The sequence below is a fragment of the Sardina pilchardus genome, chromosome 4 (assembly GCF_963854185.1).
Source record: "Sardina pilchardus chromosome 4, fSarPil1.1, whole genome shotgun sequence".
Classification (NCBI taxonomy): Eukaryota; Metazoa; Chordata; class Actinopteri; order Clupeiformes; family Clupeidae; genus Sardina; species Sardina pilchardus.
The window spans coordinates 7,816,117-7,841,781 of NC_084997.1; the positions used below are offsets into that span (position 1 = coordinate 7,816,117).

At 42.6% G+C, this 25,665-nt stretch overlaps 2 protein-coding genes across 2 annotated transcripts; both read right to left on the reverse strand.

The window, feature by feature from the left end:
* Positions 1-921: 921 nt before the first annotated feature.
* Positions 922-17,566, reverse strand: col28a2a (collagen, type XXVIII, alpha 2a). The gene is made up of 35 exons (XM_062533611.1): positions 17,419-17,566; positions 16,062-16,639; positions 15,208-15,228; positions 15,037-15,096; positions 13,405-13,458; positions 13,127-13,171; positions 12,896-12,922; positions 12,719-12,763; positions 12,571-12,615; positions 12,309-12,362; positions 10,073-10,141; positions 9,889-9,957; positions 9,669-9,737; positions 8,230-8,298; positions 7,532-7,600; positions 6,507-6,575; positions 6,229-6,297; positions 6,065-6,136; positions 5,765-5,833; positions 5,595-5,666; positions 5,382-5,450; positions 5,170-5,238; positions 4,959-5,027; positions 4,779-4,847; positions 4,563-4,631; positions 4,154-4,222; positions 3,938-4,006; positions 3,759-3,839; positions 3,611-3,646; positions 3,440-3,476; positions 2,787-3,344; positions 2,044-2,342; positions 1,700-1,898; positions 1,385-1,576; positions 922-1,289 (listed from the first exon to the last, which is right to left on the reverse strand). The coding sequence occupies exons 1-35, from the start codon at positions 17,564-17,566 to the stop codon at positions 1,282-1,284; spliced, it is 3,666 nt and encodes a 1,221-aa protein (XP_062389595.1). The 3' UTR covers positions 922-1,281.
* A 5,983-nt stretch (positions 17,567-23,549) lies between these two features.
* On the reverse strand, positions 23,550-25,665 carry zgc:172182 (coiled-coil domain-containing protein 89). The gene is made up of 7 exons (XM_062533393.1): positions 25,525-25,665; positions 24,649-25,121; positions 24,435-24,565; positions 24,197-24,333; positions 24,034-24,110; positions 23,841-23,940; positions 23,550-23,718 (listed from the first exon to the last, which is right to left on the reverse strand). Exons 1-7 carry the CDS (start codon positions 25,582-25,584, stop codon positions 23,632-23,634), a joined length of 1,065 nt encoding a protein of 354 aa, XP_062389377.1. The 5' UTR covers positions 25,585-25,665; the 3' UTR covers positions 23,550-23,631.

The window sequence follows — 25,665 nt, forward strand, 5'->3', positions numbered from 1 at the left end:
GCAATCTAGCATTTTCCCCAGGGTCAGGAGTTTCTGCAGTGTAGATTAGTCAGGTTTTAGCAGACAAGATGAGAGATAGTCTCATGAAATATCTGGAAAGAGTAAGTTGAAAGTACAAGACAGTTTGAACGAATTGGAAATCAAAATGTGTTGTTGTGTTTGTGTGTGTGTGTGTGTGTTAAACTTATTACAATTCAAAGGAAACTAATAGGCCATAATCAATCCTCATCTAAATTATTTTTTTCATTTATTTTTCTCCTGACATTGGGACTATTTCCCTGTTTGGATTTAATGACAATAACTCATCTTGTTTGACTATTATACAGGTATATGATAAAGGTGACTCAAACATTTTGAATCATGTTGAGTGACTCTCAGGGTTCTTCCATTTTTTTCACCTTACAAAAGCTTTTTACTCTTCATCAAGTGACAACATTTATTTACATTACATGTTTTATTTTTTAAAAAGTACAAAACATCACTGTGAAAAGAATTCATTCACAAGTTCAGTCGCACCAACAGATTTGTCAGAGGTTATTATTCCTTGAAAACATGTATTTAATACAATGTCTTACACCCACTTTTATAAACAATGTCAACAGTTAGCTAGTTTTGCAGGTTGTCTGTCTTCAATATTAAGACTACACCCACTGAATAGAGATGCTCTTTTTGCATCCAGTCATATGACATTAGATTACACAATTAATGTAGCACTCATTTTCCAAATATTGCCTACAAAAATAACATCTATTGTTTCTCTACTACTGTTATCTACATTTTCAACAGTTGAAATCACATGACGTTTATGGTATATTCTGACCATTATAAAATTCCTACAAGGGTTTACAATGTCTGTCACAGTATTCAGTCAAGTTTTGAATTAAGACAAAGCACAAACATATGCCATTGTCCAAAGGCAGGATTACACAGCAACAGTTATGTCAGTTCCCTGAAGAGTTGCAAAGACAGGCTGCAGACAGAAAACATGTCACAACTGAAAACAAAACAAGTCATGGTGATGGTATGGGTCTATTTTAGTGACAATACAATTCTAAGTCCTGGATTCTGGATCACTAACAGAGTGGATACCTAGGAAAACAATAGTAAGCAGTTCTGTTGATGGGGGACAATGTCATTTTGTCCTCTGTTAGAGACATTTATCGTATACAAAACAGTGCTGCCAAGCAAATATTTAAGATCCTCTTGGGTGATGTAGAAGATGATCTTCTTCACTCTCTTCACTCACTGAGAGATTCATGCATTCCCATTTCATCCTTCTTCTTAACCAACTGTGGAGAACAGTGGCAAAATGTCAGGTGTGATATTTAAAAGAAACATCAGACATGTTCTAAAGGAACTTAAAATTAGGTGGAATATACTTTACCTGTCCGTCCATAGACACATAAGTTCTTACACTCCTCCTCTGAGTCAAAACGGTTGTCATTGCCATCACAACCACCATACCAGAACTGTGCACAAGCATTGGCCTGTTTGTCATAATACCAGCGAATGACATACTCTCTGCAGCTGCCCTGACTCAAAGCCAGGTCACAACGACCATCTGTAGGGAGCCTCTCTGATCAGGGAGAAAACAGATTTAGTCAAAACAATGGTACAGAGTTAAGATTCATTTTCTTTGAGCCATTTAGTGAAAGTGGTGTGGGATAAGAATGCCTTAAATTTCAGTGCATATACTTACGTGAGATCAATACAGGAGGTGTATCTGGCTCTATATATGTGGTGGACCCCGAAACTCCAGTTGATGATGATGAAGATGATGATGAACTTGTTCCTCTGGAGAGGGTATCTTCCCTCCCAGAAACAACTGGCTGTATAGGTTGAACCGTCTTGTTTACAATAGGTATCGTGCCACGGTGTGGTAGGTCCAGATCTTCTCCCTCATAATAGTCATCCTCTTCATGATCCTGTTGCAGATCATTAATAGACAGTATAAACTGATTAATGAGAAACACTTAAAGCAACTAGTGCTTTTTTGAAGCCTGTATTTGTAAAGATGATGATTAGGATTGCGTTGCGTGTGACTGTGGTAAAGTTGAAGGTTTTGTGTACCTGGGCAGGGGCTGGGCCAGAGTTGATGGGGAGAGAGAAGGTGTCTCCTCGGCCTCTGCCGTAGCTCTCAGGCGTGAGGACTGGATTCTTCTCCACTGTCCCGTCCTCATAGTTATAGTTGGTCCCATAGCCATTGTTCCCATAGACATTATACCCGTTTTGTCCATTTCCATTGGTGCCGTGGCCATTGGTATAGCCGTTAGTGACGCGGTTGTAGATGAGGGCGCCATTCTCATCCTCACAGAATTGGTTCACAAGCTGCGATTCCAGAGCTAAACACAGAAACAGAATATCAGGCTGAATATTGAGTCATCAAAGGAAGAGTTTGGTTCTAAAATGCTGTATCTCCATTGTTGAAAACATACATAATATGTCATGTTATTTAATTGTGTATTTCAGGTAAAAAGAAAAAATCATTAAAATTGCATTGTTGTGTTGTTTTGATTGAGTAAAGATAAATCGAATGACAGTAACCCAATTACAGTTTCACTAAAACTTCTAGGAGAACAACATTTAAAAAAAAAAATAGTTTATGAAAATGAATTCAAATAGAGGATATCAAATGCACTTCCACTGAAATATTTAAGTGCATTTGATTTGACTTTTATATTTGGTCAGTCATTTTGTTTTACAGCAATAATACACACACACACACACACACACACACACACACACACACGCAGTGTCTCACAACGTGTAGCTGGCAGGGCCACTACCTGGCAGGGTGTTGAAGTCATCAATGAGGAACATGTGTTCGCTGTCTGGGTCTGAGGCGATCAGATTGAGCTCACGCAGGAACTCAGCCTGGGTCGGGTCTGAGCTGTTGACAATCCCCAGGGCGTACATCTCAATGTTGGCAGCATGAGCCTCCCGCACAGCAATGTCCAGCTTGACGGGCTCTCTCTTGTCGGTCTGTCCGTCCGTGATAACAATGGCCACTTTCCTGACCCCAGTACGGGTGCTGTAGAAGGCGTCCTTGGCGGCTAAACGGATGGCAGTGCCAGTGTAGGTGCCTTCACCCATGTAGGGCATCTTCCTGATGGCCTGCTTGACGTCCTGCTTGGTGGTGTACCGCGCCAGGTTGAACTCCAGGTGGACGTCCAGACTGTAGAGAACCATGCCGATGCGGGTTGCGTTCCTTCCCACAGTGACGCGGTCGACGAGCGCTGTGACGAAGTCTTTGATGATCTCGAAGTTCTCTGGGCCCACACTCTCTGAGCTGTCGATGACAAACACCAACTCCATGGGCCTCTCCTTGCACTTGATACCGCATCCTGAATACATGAGGGATAGAGAAGCATCTCATTATAGACAAGACTTCATGCAAAGACTTCTACGGATGTCATCTTTAACTCTGAATGGGCCTCACCGCAGATCTCCTTGATCAGTTTGATGATATCCTCCCGCTGAAAGGAATGGTTTTACAAAGTTGGGTGTTAGAGAAATTAATGTAATTCACACTGAAAAGCATAGCTACATTTCTAGGATTCAACATCTCGGTATTTAATACATCTTGTAGTTAATAGCTCAGACAACTTACAGTGAGTCCTGCTTCTCCTTTTATTCCTGGTCTTCCCTAAGATGCCAAGAGAACACATTAAAGGTCAATCAATGACACAGAAAACATGAACTGTGATTGCTAACTTTTATAACTGTTGGCACCGGCAGGTTCTGTTTTGACAACTCACAGCCTCGCCAGAATGTCCGGGGTCGCCCAGATCTCCCTTAACTCCTTTGTTTCCCCTCTCGCCCTGCAGGCCTCTGTCACCCTGCATAGACCAGACACAGCACAGGTCATTACACAAAGGTTAAGATCAAGCAGCATTCCCAAACAGCTTGCAAACAGGTTCCCTGTGAGGGTTCTCACCTTTGGGCCTGGGAAACCTTCTCCTGGTGGCCCCCTTGGTCCAGATATTCCCTGACTTCCCAGGTCACCCTAAAAATGATAAAGAAAAAAGAAAAAAACATATTATTACTCTCTCCTCCCTGTTTACACAGAGTTCACCACTAAATTACACCAGGAGCATAAAACCCATAGGTCATGGGCCACGTCTCTATGTGATGAAGACCCTTATTAACATACCTTGGGGCCTTGCAAGCCTTCCCCTGGGGGTCCAGCAGGGCCCAATGGGCCTGGTCGTCCAATAGAACCCTGAAACAGCAGGTGGGCAGGATTAATGAGGGAACACAGAGAAGAACTCCGCTGCTGCCATGGTAATGGAGATGAAGAATGAAACATCTGAGACCTTCTGTCTCCTCACTGCTGGATGTGTCCATACATTATTACTATGACAGAGGACAGAGCCTTTTATCTTGCTATTTTTCTGTCACAAGGAGCTTGTTGCTTATACAAATGTTACGAAGGTTATTAAGTTATTAAGGTAGTTACTTTAACAAACATTTAGCACGTATGATTTTATGTGTGTTAGCATCATACAATAACAAATGGAAGACTTTGAACAAAGACAAAATAAAAGTCCTGAGTGTGATACCTGTGGTCCTGGTAGACCCTCCCCTGAAGGACCTGGAAGACCTGGCAGGCCTCGGAAGCCAACATCACCCTTTTGACAGACAATATAACACACATTATTTCTCCAATGCACAAACTCCTCACAGATACACACTAATTCAAAGAGACTCTACAGATACATGATACACGAGTGTCAAAATGCAGCAGTTGACAAATCTTTTTTGTACAGTGATGTTACCTTAGGTCCTGGAAAGCCAATTCCCTCAGGTCCAGACTCTCCTGGAAGTCCAGGAAGACCAGGAGGACCCTGTGGACAAAGAATCTTATTTATTTGGATGCATTCTTCTCTGATTATGGTTTGATGTCAGAGAGGATGTGTGTATTTAGAAAGTCTCATGTAAGAGCAGTGTACACTCACCATTGGACCAGGGTAGCCCTCTCCTTTGGCACCATATGGACCAGCTGGGCCAGGACCGCCACGATCACCCTGGTGTTCAAAATGAAAGTCAGTCACAGCCAGTCAGCCAATCACCAAGGCTGTCTTCCAATTAATCTATTCTACTGAGATATCTCCAGTGAATATCATTGTCTATCTATGCAGACATGTTTGACATGGTTGATTTTCCTACCTTTGGACCTGGTAATCCATACCCAGTCTCACCCACGGGCCCAGCAGGTCCTTGCGGACCGACGTCACCCTATAGTGGGAGAAAGTGATGTCAGACTTTCACAATCCTTGCTGCCATGGAAGCGTTCTGATTGTTGGCAGCAGGCCTATGGAATGAGTACTCGTTGACATATGTATTGCAAAAGCAGGATGAAGCCAGCTTTAGCTCGTTACCTTAACCCCTGCAATGGCACGTCCTGGCAGTCCCGGCATTCCAAGTCTTCCTGGCACACCAGGCTCTCCCTGTGGAATGGTTGTGCACAACATTTTAATTCTAGCTACAGGAGAACTAAACAATATGTGACTGCTGCTCCCTTATTATTATGGCAAGGGACAGACTAGAAGATAGATGTTTTTTTTTGTTCTAAATAATTTCTTCATGCCCACCTTTGATCCAGAGGGGCCACTTATCCCAGGTGGTCCAGTCAACCCTCGGACACCCCGCTGCCCTTGGTCTCCCTGGGAAAGAACACAGAGCACATCAACACCATGCAACCCCCTGCTTTTTAGGGCACATCCCTCATACGGTAATACGATAAATCACAGTGGCTTCATACCTTTTCACCCTGGATGCCAACTCCTGCTGCTCCCTCAGGCCCTCTGAGACCAGAAAGCCCAGGCTCGCCCTACAAAACATAACGTTAGATACGATTTTACCATCCTATGCTAATGGGAAATGGAAGGCAGTGTTGGCATGATTTTTTTAAATATTGTACTGTCAGCAACAATGTCCATTTGCTGAAGGTGGGAAAAACGATCAAGCTGTTCTCATCAAGAACAGATTGATCGACTTTCAGTAGGCCTATGACAGAAAACTGTGATGAAAACGGTGGATGAAAGTTGGCATCAAAACTCACCTTCTGTCCAGGAGCGCCATCCTCTCCAGGAAGCCCAGGTAATCCTCCAAATCCGGCGGCGCCCGGCTCTCCCTATAGAGTAGTAGGTGGTTAGAAATCTCATATTCACAGGGAAAATGAAAATTTGATTGGCCAATCTATTAAAACTGAGACAGAGGCTTTACCTTTGCTCCAGGCTCTCCAACTCCCCTCTCACCGGGAGCTCCAAATTCTCCTGGCAGGCCCTGGTCGCCCTATCAAGTGGAAGACACGCAGAAAGACAACAGGGTTACAGTATGTGAGCACTGTATGTATGACAAATGGCTGGAGATGAGTAGAGTCCAACTTCAAGGCCTAGAGGTTGCTTGGAGTCATGCATTATTGTAATTCTTCAATAGGTGTGGCAGGACATTCACATTCAGTGTGGTCAAGTGTATATCAAGACTGGAATAAAATATGTTACCTTAGGCCCAGGTAAGCCCTCTCCTGGTGACCCTCTACCTCCTGGTGGACCTCTGGGACCCTCTACACCCTACAAACAGGAAATCAGGGAGGACTATTAAAATTGGTGGCTAATGAATAAGGCAAGTGAAGCCTTAGCCAAGCACAGGAAAATGCTTGAAAAAACTTCTCTCCATCCGTTATGGGCCTTTGTGGTACCAAATTGAATCTACATACCTTGAGCTCGTCATGAGCTATTCAAATATCACAGTAAACTATTTCAACATTCAAATTGGCATATCTGATGAAAGTTTGAGATTGCAAAGAAAATGTCTACAAACAGGTCCGTCAACTCTCAGTCTCAAAAGTTGATTATTTATTGGTTCCATTCCACTTCCATTCCATTTTCTTGCTGCTATGATGGTACCCCATACAAACTGGAGAGGGGAATCCAGGAAACTAATTTCCCAGTCGCATGATTATTTACATTTGTATATAGATATATAAATGGCTTTGTGAATTTAAAGAAACTCATACTTAAACTAATAGATTGATATTGAATATTATGGAGATGTTCATTAAAGATTTTCACATTAAGGCCCATAGCGCCCTCTATTGGCTAGCCACCACTGCAAACACTTGCAACATATTAAATGGCAACCTGTGTTAAATGGCAACCTGTGAAAACCAGCAGGATAGGCCTTTCCATGCTGTTTTGTTAGCTTCTTTTGGCAGAATGCTAAGTGGTACATGTTTGTCTGCTCAGTTACAAGACAGTTATTACTGGTGGCAAACAAGAGTGACTTGTAATTATTTGTGTTTGTGTCACAATGCCAGGGCAGCTACAGTAATCAAACGAGTATAAAGAGCCACTTATGAAAACTTAGTGAGGTTATAAGACTGGCTTGTACCCGAGTTGCTGTTTTGGAACAGGTAGGGTACTTTATATGTAGCCTGCTAAGAACACATAGTAAGTGAAACACGAAGTTTAGAACATAAACATGTTCAATTGTCTGAAAAATCAGTTGAAAAATTGTACACACTCACCTTCTCACCTTGGATACCAACACCAGTAAGCCCTGAAGGGCCAGGAAAACCAGGTGGTCCAAACTCTCCCTGCACATCAAACATACATTCTCAAACTTCAGCAAGCAGATTCTTCATAGTCACATTACAGCCCCTTACAAATAGCCCCAGATATGGCATGGGCCTCTACTGGGCGTTGTTATTTAGCTAACCCTGGTAGTTATGATAAAATGTCGGTGGGTTTCAAATGATATCCTGTGGATATGCACTAAAGTTAGTTTTAATAGTTGACCACTAGTATTATAAAACTATTGTTATCAGAGTGCAAAGGTGTTGAGACCCATTCCATCCACTTAACAATTTTACTTAAGTCACTTAAGTTGACTGCTGTGGTCTCAAACTTTAGTAAACTGAGACGTTAAACACTAGTCTAACACAGGAGAGTGAAGGATTATAAATGGCTTATAACCAACAGACAGATGTTAAGAGATTGTCTGACAGGTGCTGAGACTTTCCCCTCCTCAACACATCTTTTCCCACAGCAACCAGATCCTTGCCAGCCCTTCCCAGCTACTCCCAGTCCATTCTCCCAGAAGGCTTCCTTAGCAGGGTCCCATGTGTAATTGCAGGGCTATTCATTACTTCATTAGCCCTTTTGTGGAGCAGACATGGCATGGCGGTGAGAATGGCATTCAGTAGCTGATGTATTTACTGCCTACCTTGTCCCCTTTGATTCCAATGCCCGACTGTCCACGGGGCCCCTTCGGCCCCTCCACGCCGCGGTCTCCCTGCCGGACAAAAGAGAGGTCATCAGCTTTCTCTCCACTCTACATCCCTACACCCCCAACCCCTGCATATTCCCAGCCACCATATCGTTCCACCTCCAATCTCTGGCTGGTGACTGTATGAACTTGTTTCAGAACTTTATTTGCTTTTGTGCACATAAATTGTATTGTTGTAGCCCTGTTATCATTTGACAGTGCAAATAGTTTTGTGGAGTCTACGTTTCCGCTGTTAGTAACAGTGTTGTAAGAAACTCTTTATTTCCTCAGGCTGTGTGCCACACTTCATTATGTGTTATCAAGGCTGAAGTTTTCAGGAGGTTCAAGATGAACACCACTAGAGGTTGTGGTTACTGCCTCAACAGTGATCAGAGACAATGAAACCTAGACACACAGATGGTAGCTCGCTAAATTAGAGGGATTTGACCTTGCCCATAGAGTTAATCTGACCCTTTTTGGTGTTCTGGGGAAGAGGAGTTCCCCAGAAGTCATGGGTTCAGCCCTGACAGCTGTTGAGCTGCCTGAGGACTTGGTATGATGTTTATAGTTCCAACAAGGGACTTATAACAAATGTTAAGCACAATTATGGTAAGCATAGATGTGTAGAGGCATTCCTGAAAAACTGCCTTTCTCTTTGAAGTTAATGAAAGCGTATTACCCATACATAATGGACATTTCTGAAAGATGTGGGTATTAAATAGCTCTTGTTATAGCAACGCCTCATAAGACCCCTTTCATCAGTGCATTGGTGTTGTAAATTTGTGTAGGTTGTTGTTGCAGGCATTCAAATCACAATTCACCTCACATGTTTTGACAAGGGAAAAGTGTACTATCTCCACCATGCCCAGGCATGCATGGCAATATAAATGGCAACTACACAAGGTAGGGGAGCCATTTGTAGAGGATTGAGAGCAAGTCTCGTCAGATGCAGCATGAATGTAAATGGCAATAACATAGTTACATAACAGAAGGAAGTCATTCTAAAAACTCAATTCTTACAGTCTTTGACCTCTGCCTGTGCTTTTCACTTCATTTTCAGTGCTGCGGTGAAGACTGCGAGGAGGAATAATTAACTGAGTGCCAAACCATTTGCGTTTCTCAAAGTATCGTGTGAGTATACAATGGTAGTCTATCTGTAATATGAAAAATTGAGGTGGTTTTTACCAACTTTCACCAATGAGCCCCCGACCCCGTGTTCATGCTCCTAGAGTGTAGCACTAAACATGCCTGGCAGCTCTAGCTGTTGATTGCAGCAACTCGAGCCAGGTAGAATCGATTGTTTTTGTACCGACAGTACTAGGTGCTTGAGAAATCTCATAATGCAGCTCCTAAATTCAGATATTGTGTCCTGTATTTGTGATTTTGGCCCTGTTTACCTTTGGTCCTGGGAAGCCCTCCCCCTGAGGTCCTTTTTCGCCTTGGACACCCTGTGGCCCTTGAGGCCCCTGTAGAATAAGTCACATCGCACAGTGTGAACAGCTATAGGATCAGGACATACACATGAATTCTTTATAAGTCACTCGCACTAACATAAACAATAACAGCAGCATCAGTCTTAAGCAGTTCAGGGGTAGAGGGCATAGCAGGCATACTCACAGGTGGGCCTGACTCGCCGATCCCCTGAGACCCAGGAGGCCCTGGTCTCCCCTGGAAACCTAGGTCACCCTATTAGGACAACAAAGAGCGTGTGACAAAGAGTTTAGTGACCGATCCTCTTAATCACATTACAACTGTTGCTGTAAAGAAACAAATGATATGTGAATAGGGTGGGAAAACTTACCTTTGGTCCAGGTAGACCAATCCCACTCTCTCCCTGCAATCCAGATGGGCCAGCAGGGCCTCGCTCCCCCTGAGTGGACAGCCAATAATACACAAACTCAGAATATATCTGAATATAACAAGTTCAGTGGCACATACAGTATATGTGAACAGTATGGTAAGACAACATTTACCTAGTTAGAGGAGAAGAGATAAGAGGAGAGAAGAGATCTTACATGATCTGTAATCTGATCTCATTTTAACTTAAGATACTTCTACAATTTTCTGAGGTTGCAATGTTTATCCATCAACACAGGATTTTCTAGCTCTCAGAGAGGTTGCTGAACAGTGGGGGATTATAATGTGTATGCCTTACAGGTATACGCGTAGGCGTGAAGGTAATGATATATTTGACAGCCTTTTGAGAGAAGACCTCTAAGGTATGTCATTTTGCATGTAAATGGCAACAGTAAATCATTCTGCAGTTGTTTGGACTATTGACATCAGGTTTAGTCCAAATATGCAAAACTACAGGCCTCTGAATATGAAATACAGTTCAGTATTCTATATAATTCTATCCTATCCTCATCAAATGAATGTATGGCTCGCTGGTAGCAGCAGGTAATATAGATGCTCATCAGAGCAGTAGTCTTGAGATGTAATTAAATGATAATTTCAAACATTATTGTCTGATAAATGGTGAAGGTGGTCATATTAGAATAGAATAGAATAGAATATATACTTTTTTGATCCCGTGAGGGCAATTCAGTTCTCTGGATTTAACCCAATTTAACCGAATTAGTGAACACACAGCACACAGTGAACACACAGTGAGGTGAATCACACAACCCAGAGCAGTGAGCTGCCTGCCCAACCAGCGGCGCTCGGGGAGCAGTGAGGGGTTAGGTGCCTTGCTCAAGGGCACTTCAGCCGTGGTGGACTGGTCGGGGATCGAACCGGCAACCCTCCGATTACAAGCCCGATGCGCTAACCAGTACACCACGGCTGATATTACCTGATTTTTAAAGCAAGTAGTTGTAAAGTTGCAGTATCTCTGCACTAGTGCTTGTCTACCTTAACACGCATACTATGCTATCTAGTCCCCAAACAGTTCTTTAATATTTTGAGAGTGTGCCAAGTGTACTGATCCAGATCTGAAAGCACTGAGTAAAACCTCAAATCGTGCCAGACAGAAGAGGCATTATTTTACCGGCACAACAAAGAGGAAAGCAGGTGCTATTTAACCTGCATCTCCATTGTGTATATGTACACAATCAAGGCAGAAAGTAAAGATGATTACATTGCCCACTGACATGTAGTGAAGACTTCAAATCTCTCCAGCCAAAATACTAAAAGTCATCGAAAGTGCCACATCAAACTCAAACATCACAGCACTAAAACTAAAAACAATCTGACCACTGTAAGTAGTGTAAACACACTAAATTAACTACCAAGCGCCAACCCCTGTCTGGAAACCCCTGACAGGTCTCGGCTTTCTCCCCCAGGGCCGTGCTAACACGCTGCTGTCTCCCACTGTGGGCTCTAAGCTGATCTCTAGGCTGGGAGCGCCCACAGCTCTGTTGTCTGAGTGGAATTCCAGTTTTAGCATGCCTGACAACAGCATTGAGAGCCTGGGACAGCACAGGACCCGCGCCTGATGAATGGCAAGATAAATAGTCCATTTTGCCACTTAATGTTGTCCGAGGAAGAAATTTACAGTCCACCTCTTGACTAAGTAGGACATACTATATAGGTCTACCCTCTTGACTAAGTATCCTATAGGTGGCATTTACGTATTCCTTGCAGTCTTGTGAGTGGAATTTGTGTTTGGTATCGTTTTTTCTGCAGGACAATATATTTTTTTTCCTTGTAAGGAGAAGTTACAGCCATGACAGACTGCAGGCAATCTTTTGTGACACCCTATAAAGATGAGGCAACTGCTGTAGGCCCTTTCCCACTTACAGTACATGCAGAGAGGGGACCCTTGCCTGGAGACACATCAGTCATAGACCTATGAACATGTTTACTTTTCGGTGTTCAGCTGGGCCAATATTTTTGGCCCAGAGCCAGTGGATTTCAGGGGTGCCAATTACATGAGACTGGAAACGACCCTGCAACCACAGAACACTGGTGCTTCCGTTTCTATGTTCGAGCAGCGGAGAGCTAGCGTGCTGCAGTGTCTATTTCTTCCAAATGCAATGTGTAATTACTGATGTGTGGCATATGGGATAAAAACACAGAAAACGAAAACCACAAACCTTCTTTCCCTGTATTCCCTCAGGTCCAATGTCACCATGCGGGCCTGGTAAACCCTGTGTGGGAATTTCAGGAAAGCACAACTTAGAATGACTTACTTCTCTCTACAGTATAGTAGAAAACTGTTTAAGATAAATACAATTGCATGCTATTGTATTCTCGATTTCTGTAAGGGTTGTTATTTTAAGAAGTCTAGAATCTAGCCACAATTCTGCTTCCAAAGATTTAGATAGGATTTGATATCCTCGATATGTCAGTGCATACCTGCAGTCCTCTGGATCCCCTTGTGCCAACAGGTCCCTCAGGTCCCTGTGAGCAAATTTACCGTGATGAAATTTGAAATACTACTCATACATTCACTCAAAATGTGAGAAGGAGAACAATAACTCAGTCCTTGTAACAGCATACTCACCCTGTCTCCTTTGATTCCCGGAGTTCCGCATTCACCTCGCTCTCCCTGCACAACACCATCAATTGCAGTTTTAGTGATACACAACGTAACACCGAGACAGGGCATTCGCAATGATGCGACACGCTGACATATTGAGCCACATGGGAAAAGACTAATAACTGCTCAGTTTGTACATACCTTCTCTCCGTTGTAACCAGGTTTGCCCTAGAGACAGACAGACAACAAGACAAGACACAGACAGATAATTCACAATTAATTTCGATGCTTTTAAAAAAGAAAAGGAAGTCTTGTGAAGTCTGGAGAAGAAGAAGACAAAGAAAGAAGCGGAAGAATATAATAACTGTTTTGTGTCTGGCCAGTAATGAGTGAGACACGGTAGATTTCTCCCCAGGCATGTTGACCTCTCACCTCTGATCCTTCTCGGCCGGAAAGTCCCGGAATCCCACCTTCACCCTGAGTGGAAGAGGAGTCAGCATTGAGTGAGGCACGTGCAGTCATTCATCACGGTCATGTCCATCTTAATGACAGGCTAGCCGTGCGGCCACACCGGTGGCCACTTGTTGCCACTTTTTTTTTTTAACGGAAGCACGACAGGGTCAGTGTCACAAAACAATAAACGACAGCAATGCTATGAAATTCCACAACTCTAGATGAATTTACAGCTGTAACGGAGATGGATTAGTGACCTTTTGTCCTTTGAGTCCGGGGGCGCCATCATCACCTGAACGACCCTTCTTGCCCTGTGGAGGTAAGAGGAGAGGTTTGAGCAGACCGGAGCAGAAACAAGAGGACTGAAATCTGACATTCGCCTGAGACCATTACCTCATCTTTCAGTGTTTGACAAAATCCCGGAAGGTCAAGTTACCCGACCTCACATTTCCGCATGAATGAAGTCTCTCTCTGAGGCACATTGCTGCCGTACTTTAATAACACTAGAGTGACAGAGAAAGCTCCTTCATCTAACTCACTTGTCCATTCGTCAATAGGTGCTATGGAAGGGGAGTAGAGGCTTTACCCAGACCCCCGTCATCTCTGAGTTGATGACTCTTCCATGCAATGGTCTGTGATTATAGGTCAGAAGGAAAGGGAAAGGGAGAGGCAGTCCATACAGACTCTATAACTCTCCCCTTCCAGACCAAGAAAACAAGAATGTAGTGAAAGTCAGAATAATAGCAGAGTGTGTAAGTGTAGGTTTGAACTTGGGGCATGGATAGGTGGGGAGGACCAGTGACTAGGCATGTTTCTGCCTGGTCAGGACCAAGAGGTCATCGGATTGGGCGGCACCTGGGCTGACCATGACCACCGTAATTCATCAGGACGGCTGGTTTCTGGTCATTAAAGTAATAAGAGCATCCGAGTGGCAGCCAGTGAGTTACAGCTCTAAGAATGCGAGGCAGAATGATGCACCTGGTCAATAACTATGAGGTGATTGTTCCAGAGCATTGACACAAGAGATCATGACATTAACTCATCTTGCACTATTTTTTTACTCGACATCAGAGGACCTCTATAGCTTTGCCTTGTGAGATGGCATATCACAGACACACACACACACACACACAACACACACACACACACACACACACACACACACACACACACACACACACACACACACACACACACACACACACACACACACACACACACACACACACACACACACACACACACACACACACACACACTCACACACACACACACACACACACAGTCAGTTTTAACCCTACTTAGTGTCTTTTCTTCTCCGTAGCTGTGGGAGCAGACAGGGGAAGCCGACAGTGTTATTTATGATGGGAACAAAGCCTTGTTTTATTGGCAGAGGAGACCTTTACTAGGTGCCCCCTCAGCGTCACCATGGGGGACGCATTCTGCTGGGAGTAAATGCAGCGCTCTCTGACCAATGAGGAATGAGCTTGGAGTTCTCGCTCTGGGAGAAATGTGGAAGTGGAGAAACTGTGAAACATGCAAATTCCTCCTGTATCTGAGGCGACATTTTTAGCCTGTATAGTGAAGAAAAAGAATAAATCTGGAAGTCGCCTTAAACCTTTCAGGCAGCGTTCACCCAGAGGGAGACAGTCGGAGCTGGGGGTGGGTGGGAGATGGTGGGATCTCAACAAAGACAGCAATTATCCCGACTTTCACAAAGTGTGCACTTACCTCTAAATGTCAAGACCCTAGCCAGTTCCTCTCTTTGAAATTCCGCAAAGAATTCATGCCCTTGGGCAAAGATCACCTGTCCTCTAGTGGTTCCGAGGAGTGGGAATGTGATGATTTAAAAAGCATTGGGAATTCTTTCATTAGGACGTTAAACTCACCGCTGGACCACTGGGTCCCCTCTCTCCCTTCTCACAAGTACACGTCTGGGCCAAAGGACACTGGAAATATTGGAAATGAAAAATTATTATAGAGATGCAATGATGTTTAATATAACATTAAAAACATATCACAGTACAGATATTTTATTGAGGTGCTAATAAAGTACGTACCCCATCTTCAGCCAATTCGGCCTGTTTGAAAGAAGAAAATAGGATAAAAATAAGGTATAATTTTTCAGACACGCAAAAGTACAGGAAAGAAACAATTGACAGTTTTGGGTGATTAATTACTAACAATGAATAGCTTTGATCACAATTCTAATGCTTTAAACATTTATACATTACTATAACTATGCATATGTACTTGGTTAGGCTCTTATCACTGTCTTATCACTATCAGGGAATCTGCTTCAGACATAACACCCAATTAAGCAATTTGTGTTGGCAAATTCTACACAATGGGGTTTGCAAGGTATGTGATCCCAAGACATGTCAAGTCCTGAACTTAATAATTTTCACTCTGTCTTTGTTATGAAAATACTGGTCTGCAAATTCAAGACATGCACGGAATAGTACAATGAAGGAAAGAGAGATCTGAGGGGACACTCTGAGGGAGACCAGTGCTCAGACAACCACACAAAGGCCTGAGTACTTGTTCTAAATGACAAGTGCAGAGAGATGGAGCTCACAGCTTAAGAGATAGAAATTCAAAAACCGCCAGAAACAGAAAGACTCTTTACACATGGATGGCAGGTATTTTCAGCTGAAAAAACATTCTCAGTGGGCTCCATGCAGGTATTGTGTTATAATTGCAAACCCTTGTAGGGAATGTCAACAAACCCCCACCACACTGATTTGTAACCAAATACTTATAATTACTGAGGAATGTTTGCAGGACCATTAGCAGTGGAGCTCTTTGGTTGTAATTTCTTATGGCTCTTAAAAAGTACTTTATAGATTTACCTAGACTGACCTAAACCTCGAAAGGCCAGAGAAATAAGAAAAGTTAACCAAACTTTACTCACAATCTCTGTCAGGATCTTCTCGACAATGTCCTGGTCCTGGAGGTTGAGGAGGAAGCGTGAGGCGGGCGAGCTGGCCAGGAGACGCAGCTGGGCCACGTTGGCCGGCTCATTGGCAGCGCGGGTGATGCCCACCATGAAGAACTTCACCCCCTGGTTTTTGGCGTCAGCCGTGGCCGAGAAGATGTCCGGGTTGCGTGGGTGCGACACGCCGTCGGTCAGCAGCACGGCCACCTTGATGGCGGCGGGTCCTGACTCGGCCTCGAACATCTTGGTCATGTTGGTGATGGCGAAGGTGGTGTAGGTTCCATGGCCGATGTAGGCGATGGGCAGGATGCGCGTCCTGAAGTTGTCGATGCCGCGCCACTGGCTGAAGGTCTGCTCGATGAGCACGTGACTGCTGTACTGCAGCAGGGCCACCTTGCCGCTCAGCCTGCGGCCCGACTTCAGCCGGATGCTGGGCAGCCTCTCGGCCACGTCAATGGCGAAGCGCTTCTCCTTCTCGTGGTTCTCTTTGGCGCTCTCCGAGCTGTCCACCAGGAAGGCAAGCTCCACGCTGCAGTCCTCATCCAGTATGGCTTCTGAGGAGACCACAAAACACTATTGATGTGCCCCCTTTCAGCCTAGACTCCAGTCACACTGTATGAGTCTGCAGTGAATGACTAATACCACATAACAGGAGCTCTAATTGGCCTCATCAGAGGATGTATACTGCTTTTCAAATGCATCAGAGGTTTGAGTTAGTTCAAAGAAACTTCAGTCATGCGGTAACTCCAGGGCAATAAGTAACTACAACACTCATTAGGTTGTGCTTGAAGAGCTGGTTACAAAGCTGCATACTGCAGTCTGCCATATTAGAACTCAGTCACATCTGCTCCATTATATTTACACACTCTGCCTTGCTTTTTAAGTCACAATAAGAGAGCTGGTAACAGTGTGAAGAGTCAGACAGATTTATCTACAGTTTTCCACACACATTGCTTCATGAAATAAGACATGAAATAAGTGACTGCTGTATATAGGTCAGTCTAAATCACCCAGACGTGCTAAAATGAAGGTTCAGGACAGCCCTTGAGGACAGATAACATGAAAGATATGACAGATTCTGAGATTAGATCCACATAGCCCTGTGAGCTGAAAGTCAGGTGCTCCCAGTGAAGTGTTTGATTCCAGTCCTTATATCATGTTTAACATCTTGTAGCTTTGCCTTGCCCTGAAATCAAGTGGGACTGATTTCTCTAGTCTCAATACTACATGTTCACACAGAAATTAATGGTGCTTATTATAACCCTTATGAGACCAACACATTAAATGAGAGATACATTGAAGCCCACAAGCCACACATCCCTGCATGTTTTACCTCTTCCACTTTGGAGTGTCTGCACTGTGTTTCCAGTCAGGAATTTGGTCCTGGTCCTCTTGGTCCCTGATCTGTCCCCATAGTGATCCTGAGCCAGAGCGCCCAGTCCTGCCAGCAGCAGGAGCCCAGTCAGAGTGTGGGGCATCATATTGCTCTGGTGTGGAGAAAGAGGCACATTTAAATGCATAGGAATGGCTTTCAATGATACACATCACATTTGATGATTTTACACAAAAGAGCAGAATTAACTTTAAGCAGTGTTACATGCAGTAAAAAAAGATTCACCGCAATAACAAGCAATCCTGTGGCAATGCTGACATGTCAAGACAGGTGCTGAGGAAGCTTAACTAGAGTCAAATATTCCGTTTGACAAAGCCAATTGAGGTTCCGCATCAAAGATAACAATCTCCAGAGACGGAGCGAGACAAGACTCACTGTGGACCCCTCCTAAAGCCCCAGGGGTGTGCTGCAGATCCAGGTGTGCAGGTCCTTTGTGTGTGGTGCGGGAGGAGCGGGTGCGGGGGCAAGCAGACAGGCAGAGTGAATGAGACAGAGAGAGAGACGGAGAGAGTGAAAGGTGATGAGGATGATGCCTGTCAGCTCCCTGAGTTTGCAGCAGCCACCATAGACATCCTTGGTCTATAGTGAGTCCCTCTCACTCCCACCTCCTTTTAAACAGAGGAGGGACCGCCTCGGACCCTGAAAACCAGACACCCCCCAAAAAAGATGGGGGCTGGCCCAGTTATGCAGATTCTCCGATATGCCCCAATGTGGGGAATTTGCTGTTGGTATATATACCCAAATAAGTGATAATAATTTGCTTCACCTAAGGCTGTTGTATAATTCATTTTATAGAGTGTCTCAATTTGCGTAGTTACGAAGCATCCTCTGGTGAATTTAGGTCCAGTGAGCAGTGTCTTTAAAGGCCAATAAAATGCCGTATCCCACATTCCACTACATACTATGGGGTTGTCATGTGATTGGAAGTTGGTGTGGTGACCTCATCTGGCCTTTCTCTTTGTGCATGGAGGTCATTGTTTAGGCATTTTTAGATATTATTGAATCAATCTAAAATGTTCAGTTTCTTTTCAGCAACACTGCTCATGAGACTTATGCCCCCAGTGATGTGTTAAATGAGCCATCATGTGACCTTGTCTGACAGACAGCTATTCCACATTGATGACATTCTAACTCTGGTGCCAAAGGAAATAAATTGTTCTGCCTTCCTCTCAGGTTTCTGTTTAAGCATGAGATGTATCATGTTGTGTATACATGAAATATCAGGTTATTCTTTATGCTCAATGTGTGTAGTTTGGATGCCTTTAGAAGTTCCAAAACAAGGAGTTAAAACACAAAATTATTTAAATTACAAAGTACACCTTCCAATGGAAGGAAAATTGGCTTGGAATACCAAGGAGAGTATTGGTTAAGAGGTAGCCTGATATCCTTTTACTATAATGGCATTGCCTTGAGGGAATGAATTTTCAAAGAGCTCCTTAGAAAGAGACATAAGACTAGATAAGACCTAATCTAAAAATCTGTACCATTACTTCAGAGCCATTTAGCTATACCCTTATCTGACCATTTTATAATACTTTGGTCTTATGGATTAATTTAAATATTTTTGTCATCATAAACATGTGATCACTGATCAGTACTGCCATGCTGACTTCTGTGATAATACCCATGCTCAGTTAAAGCCAGTTCCCCAGTTGCAGGATTGCAAGACTATTCCCTACAGGCATCTAGGCATATTGTCTATGATCTATGATCTATACCAACTCATACAAGAGGTGTTCTTTTCTGCTCTATAGTAAACTAGTGTTAGTTCTAGAGTCTGATAGCTCTTTTAGCCGTGGGTGCATTGAGGCAGGAGAAAATGTGGACAATGGCAACCAGTGAAGTCATCGTTCGGTCACACTGACCACAGTAAAATTAATTAGGGGGTGGAGAGAGGGACACCTTACTCTTGGTCGTATATCACATATCTGGTCATATATCATTTATTTGCTGTTAGAGGACATGTTTTATGTGAATGAATATAGTACTTGCCCATCTGCATGTCAACTAGTTGCCTGTTGTAAACATTTGTCCCCCGAAGCTGAAGCAACTTCCTTCAAGAAAAAGTTCTGTCACTAAGAAATCTACTAGGACATTTTGTCCATGATCATTATTTCATCTCCTTAACAAAGACCAGTCCCAGTACTGAGGTCAAAGGTCAGGGTCAGTCATGGCTCTCAGAGTTCCTTTCGATAAAAGCCTTGAGGGCGACATGTTTCTGTAACGCTTCTGTAACGCAAGGCTCTCCTTTGTCTTCAAGACGTAGTGCACGACGCTGATGCAGATGACCCGAAACGTCTTGATTTCCCTGCTGAGCTCGCTCAACATGCCCACTTTCTCCGGCCGGCGGGGTCAGGGGTCACCGCCGAGGCATTTCGTCTACACCTGAGCGATGACCATCTGAATCCCGTGTCAGTGAGCAGCCCTGACCTGGACCCTGGCTGTCAGTGCGCTGCAGGCTGGGACAGGCCCGGTGTACGCTGGCTGAGGCATCACAGAGCGGCGCTCCAGCTGTGTGAGGGGTGACAGGGCATTTTAGCCCCAACCTGGAGGCACAAAGCAATCAGGGGCCAAGCTGACACCCTGGAATGCTCCCATAAGTAATGGCACTCTGCTACACTTTCGCCAATTAGAGAGGGGCACAGAGAGGATTATGCTGAATGCGAGAGTATGAATAGTTCAGCACCCTAGAGATAAGTGCCACCCAGTGTTCTGCACAACTTTTAACATCAACGTTAACGTTTTAACGTTTCTGTAACGTTAACTCTAAGTAATAGCACTCTACTATCAATGGCTCTCTACTGCCTCTACTGGAGAGGGCTGTAGAAAGCATTCTGCTCAATAAGAACAGTAGTCAGCCAGACCTGGTTTTGTCGGTTAAAGTTTTTTTTTTGTTGCATAATCTAGTTGACAAGGGGTACCTCTTTAAGATTTAAGAGGGTGTCCGGTGATATCCCTTGGACAATTTCGTATATTAAGCCTTCTTGTCCAATGTGATGAATATGTAAGGGATAATCAATGACGCGCCGTGCGTTTCTAGGAAAATAATGCACGTTCGAAGTGGTAATAAGGACCCGACGCCGCAGGCGGAGGGGACTTTACACTTCGATAAGTGCATTATTTTCCTAGAAACGCATGGCGCGGAGTTGATTATCCCGCTTATACCACTGCTACTATCATTTTCGTTTATATTGCCGCTGTCTTAGATACCGTTACATTCACATTGGCGAATTGATATTCAAGTGTAATAAGCCCAAAAAAAGGAACTACTTCATAGCCGTGCGGTATAAAGAAAAATAATGCACGTTCCAAATAGCGCATCACAATCGGAAATTTGACCAAGCAGTGGTATAAAAGGCGGATATTATACTACAGGTGAAACATGGTACAGGTAAAAACATTAACAAGCAGATATCACTATGAAACTTCACCAGTTGATTACTTAGATCAATATGAAAAATAAATGTATTACAAGTTTTCTGAAATGTAATGTTTAAATATGCAAATTAGGTACGATGTAATTAAATATGCACTAATTTGCATAAACTTAAAAAGATAAAATCTGAACATTGGATAAAGCCAGTTTCAATTTTTTTTTTTGTTTTGAAATAAGAGATGAAAATATTTTAGAGAGGGAATTATGGTTGTTCTTGTTCCTTAGCGTCTCAGCCTTCCAGATGTAGACAAGGAGCGATCGCCTCCTGAACAAGCAAGGTTGCAATAGCGGATAGGGACACTGGGGGGGTGGGGGGGGAGGAAATATTACTGTTTTCGATAAAACTGGTCAGTCAAGCAAAACAACGATTTCTAAGCGATTTTATGACTATGAAAAAGGGTAGGGTCTCTTTAAAAGCATCCATTTTCGCCATGTTTTTTGGAATAAAATGTCATGTAAATCAGGCTAAGAATAATAGGCCTATATTAACAAACCTCTCTGTAAAAACCTTCTAAACTTGGTTAGGTATAAGACTATAAGGTATAAGAGTTCTCTGCCGCTGTTCATTAAGATGAACAAAACTCAAAGTCCCAGCATCAGAGTTGAGTCATACACAGAAAAGTCTTGAAAGTTCTGAACTCCATATTTTCCAGAGTTTGAGTCCTTGAGGGTACAACATTCTATTGTAGAGGTCTACCCAGCGATCCTCTGATAAAATGTTGTTACACTGGATTCATCAGGAGGATTGGAGAATGACTTGGGTTCAGAATACAAAGAAAAAAGAAAGTGAAGGCTCCTCCAGAAGTAACATGTCAAATTAACGTCATCCAATGCAATACAGTGAGTGAATTCTCTGTGATGTATAAGCTTTCCGGTCACCTCAAGATGGATTTGGACCTTTCCAAAACACATTAAACATTTTCGAAATATGTGGCATTTCAATCCTTTGTCAGCATCATATTATGATGTCTGTGTCTGTCCCAAAGGCTAAAGGATAGATAAATAGATAGATACTTTATTGATCCCCAAGGGGAAATTCAAGATTGTTGTCTGCCTAGATCAAAAGATCGACTTCCTTGGGTACAGCGACCAAAACGATAATTTTCTAGTAATGCATTTCTGCAAGAACACCTCAAGCAGTTTGAGGCACCTCTTCAGTGGGGTATCTGGTTAACACACGTGGCTAGTGGAATGTTAACTACCCAATGCGTTTGCATGCATGCTCTGACACAGGTTGGCTTCAATAAACAAGACTGGCCTCATTGTGTCAAATAACATAGTTGGGTTTATGACACAATTTGTAATGAAAGGCTATAAAATTATTTTGACTGACTGGCCGTCAGTAATAAAATGTACATTTGTTGATTCATGACAGATCTGGTCCAAAGTGTGTTCAAATAAATTGTTTGATAAGTTATCTTTAACAACTGCTTCAGAAATCATCTGAAAGTTTGTTGTGCCAGTAGCATTTCAGTAGCATATCCTTAACATGAACAGAGGAAATGGTTCCTTTAACGATTATATTAAATTCATTCAAGGTATAATAATTCATACCGACTCTGTTCAGAAATGAATACCACATGTTTTAATAGCCAGTGTTACTGGTCTTAATATAAGGCATTAATATAAAAGTTAACATAATAGTTTTAGTAGAATGTGTCAGCATCAGAGCCAGTTATCTTATTTGGTCTATATTGCAGCGCCCTCCTGTGGACAAATACCATTAGGCTCTTCAAATAACCAGGATGTCACACTGATTCATTTTTATTTTAGGAATAGCGTACTAATAAACAAACAAATAAACTAACACTACTTTAGGCCAAAGAAAACATCATATCAATCTTTCTCACAAAGAATAAAAGATAATATAAAACAATATACGTCTACTAATACATTTAGGATTTACACAATAAAATGTACTTTTACTGGACAAAGTAAAGCAAAGTTAGTAAATGATTAACAGTCTAAGATCTTATGAGATGCAAATGTATGCATTGTAACCAGAAACTTTGGTTGGGTTGAAGAATCAACAGTCTTCAGTCATTGTGATGCATATGGCAAAATGTAGTCATCATGATTTTTTTTTTTTTTTTTTTAAATATACTTATATTAGTTCTTTAGCCAGGGAAAACACAGTAAGACTTCAAAAGGACAACTTACTACAAACACAAACATTATTAGACCTGAAAATAGAGAGATTAGCACAACTGCATTTATACAAACAGAAGTTTGTTTCAACAAAATTACTCTGTTACAAGATCAATGATTCATTTGGTCTGGGAATGACTTAAGTATACAGTTTTTCATTCACTTTCAAATATGCTTTGTCTGTGTATGTTTACTGCCTGTGCCATAACTCTTGTCAATAGGGCTGGAAAACTATTTAAGACGGTGAAAACGGTTGACCTGTGACAGCTCTGTGACATTACAAGCACTGTTATAGTCCCCTGTTAAAATCATATGATGCCTTAGTCTTTACCTGCTTTGTTTTAAAACATTCCTAAGCCCTTTATTACATTGTGAAATTGATTACGGTTTTTGGAGGTTCCCAATTACAACTTGTCTGCAAGAATAAAAGCGATGAAGTGACTAAACCCTGGTTTGAAAAACCTTAGCCAATAAAAGAAAGAAGATGATACAACGCTGATTTTAATGAGAAAACAAATGAACCAACCACATACTGATGTGTGATGTTGATGAATTATGGTATGGAGCCCTCAACCAGTCACATGGCGTAGCTTGGCATTTAGCTCCCTCTCCTTTGCAAGTAGATCAAAGCTGTGCTTTTTATACGCTTCAAAATCCTGGGAAGAGGATTTCAGATGTTTGAATGGGTAAAGACACAATGCTCAGAAATTGTGGTAAAATATGAAAAGAATACAGTGTTAAAGTCGCCATTCATTTTTTTGTTTTTCCATCAACAGACCTTCTTGATATCGCCATATGCCTTCTCAGCAGCGTCAAGGGCAAGCTGAAGTTCCTTCACTTTCAGATTGGCATTTACTGACGACACCTCTGTCGCAAACCTACAGAGTCACAGGACAATCCACATGTATGTCCAGTAACGGTAACAGTAGCCTAGCGTTGCACAAAATACACCTTATGAATCTACTTCATACCGGTCTTCTGCCGCAATCCTGGCATTTTCTGCTTGCAAACATTTATTTTCCAGCTCCAGTATCTCAACTTGTCTGTCCTGCAATCAACAAAGGCATCATAAATTGATAAAGTGGATTGCATATCAGTTTGCCCCTGTCAAAGATTTTGCTCAAAGCGGATTACCTGTATAATTTTTCCTCTCTGCATAGACAAATCCAATAGTTCTTCTTTCTCCTTAGTTAAAGCTTCAATTTTCTCCTGCACTTTAACCTCATGTAAGTTGTCTCTGTCTTGTGACAGTTTCAATCTAAGGTCCAGTTCTGAAAATAGACAAAAACAATCCTGAACATGAACTCATAACTTGAACATATTAGGGCAGCCTATATGGATCTTAAATGCTATATTGACAAAAAAAAGTCACCTGCACACATGTCAACTGCATTCTTCAGTTGCTCTTGAGTGTCTTGTAATTCATGTTGCAAAACTGCCTCCTTGGTCTGATGTTGGTTCATAAGCTCCTTTAACTTCCCTTGGAACACAGCTGTTTTTTCCCTGTTTACACAAAGAACAGCACTTGAAAAAGAACAATTGTCATATCATTAGTGCTATAAATACTCTAAATTAAGTCTACTCACTGGTACTCGGCCTCTAATCGCATGTGTTGCTGAGCAAGCTCCTTTAATTCCTTGGTTAATGACAAAATGATTAACTCTTTCTCTTGCAATTCTTTACAAAACAGAGTTTCGTTTTCCTCCCGAAGACGTTTGTTTTCTTCAGTCAACACAGCATTCTGTTGTTTGTACTCGTCTTTAAATTTGATCAGCTCTTGATGGTTTGCGGCCAGGTGCATGAACCGCTGCTCTAGCAGCGAGGACCGCTTCTTTTCATTGTCAAGTTCAGCTTGTACGGCATCACGTAAGGTCTCAAGTTCAGCATTGATTTTGTCTAAAGCTTGACACCGGAGAAGCATCTCATCAGCTCTTTGTTTCAGGATGCAAATCAAATTGGATTGCTCGTCTATTCTTGATCGCAGCATGCCTGTTTCTGCTCGATCCTCTTGGGACAAACTGCGGAGTTTTTCCAGTGCCTTGTACACATCATCCATGTCCTATAAATATTTTGAGACATAATGTTTATTTGAACTAAGTCACTCTTTCAGTAACGTTTAAAAAAGAGATCAGTGGTTAGAATTCGATCAACACTGCATTTATAACCGCTAACATTATGATAACTTGGCCCAAGTAATAAACCAACAGCTGATGTAACAACCATGTCATATTAAATCATCATGTCTAATTCATATGATATTGATAGCTCAGCCAACTATTGCCGTTGTTGTCACTTAGAATCACATTCACTGAAATAATTAGCCAGATGGTTAGCCTGTTTGCCACCTGGCGGCTTGAACATTAGCCATGATAGCCATGATAGTTACCGAGCCTATAGACATTCAGGGTGATGTTGACGCGGGTGTCTTGCAAGATTATTTGGTAACGCTATATCTAACTTACCTGCTTGGTGTCCGTGATCATTATCTTGAGGTCTTTTGAGTGTTTCTGGGGCGATGCCATTGCACGTATCGTCTTTGCAAGGAGGGGGAAATGAGGGGGAAATCACTGTGCAGCACTGATATTATCCAAGTGGGAGCTGTC

What these genes read in the sequence shown, in the direction of transcription:
- zgc:172182 (XM_062533393.1), bottom strand. Translation starts at nt 25,584, where the DNA reads ATGGCATCGCCCCAGAAACACTCAAAAGACCTCAAGATAATGATCACG. An exon ending in AGAGAGGAAAAATTATACAG is followed by an intron (nt 24,111 to 24,196) that starts GTAATCCGCTTT and finishes TGTTGATTGCAG; the next exon opens with GACAGACAAGTTGAGATACT. An exon ending in CATATGGCGATATCAAGAAG is followed by an intron (nt 23,719 to 23,840) that starts GTCTGTTGATGG and finishes TCCTCTTCCCAG; the next exon opens with GATTTTGAAGCGTATAAAAA.
- col28a2a (XM_062533611.1), bottom strand. Translation starts at nt 17,566, where the DNA reads ATGATGCCCCACACTCTGACTGGGCTCCTGCTGCTGGCAGGACTGGGC. An exon ending in AGAAGATCCTGACAGAGATT is followed by an intron (nt 15,229 to 16,061) that starts GTGAGTAAAGTT and finishes TCTTTCAAACAG; the next exon opens with GCCGAATTGGCTGAAGATGG. An exon ending in AAGGTTTCCCAGGCCCAAAG is followed by an intron (nt 3,840 to 3,937) that starts GTGAGAACCCTC and finishes TGGTCTATGCAG; the next exon opens with GGTGACAGAGGCCTGCAGGG.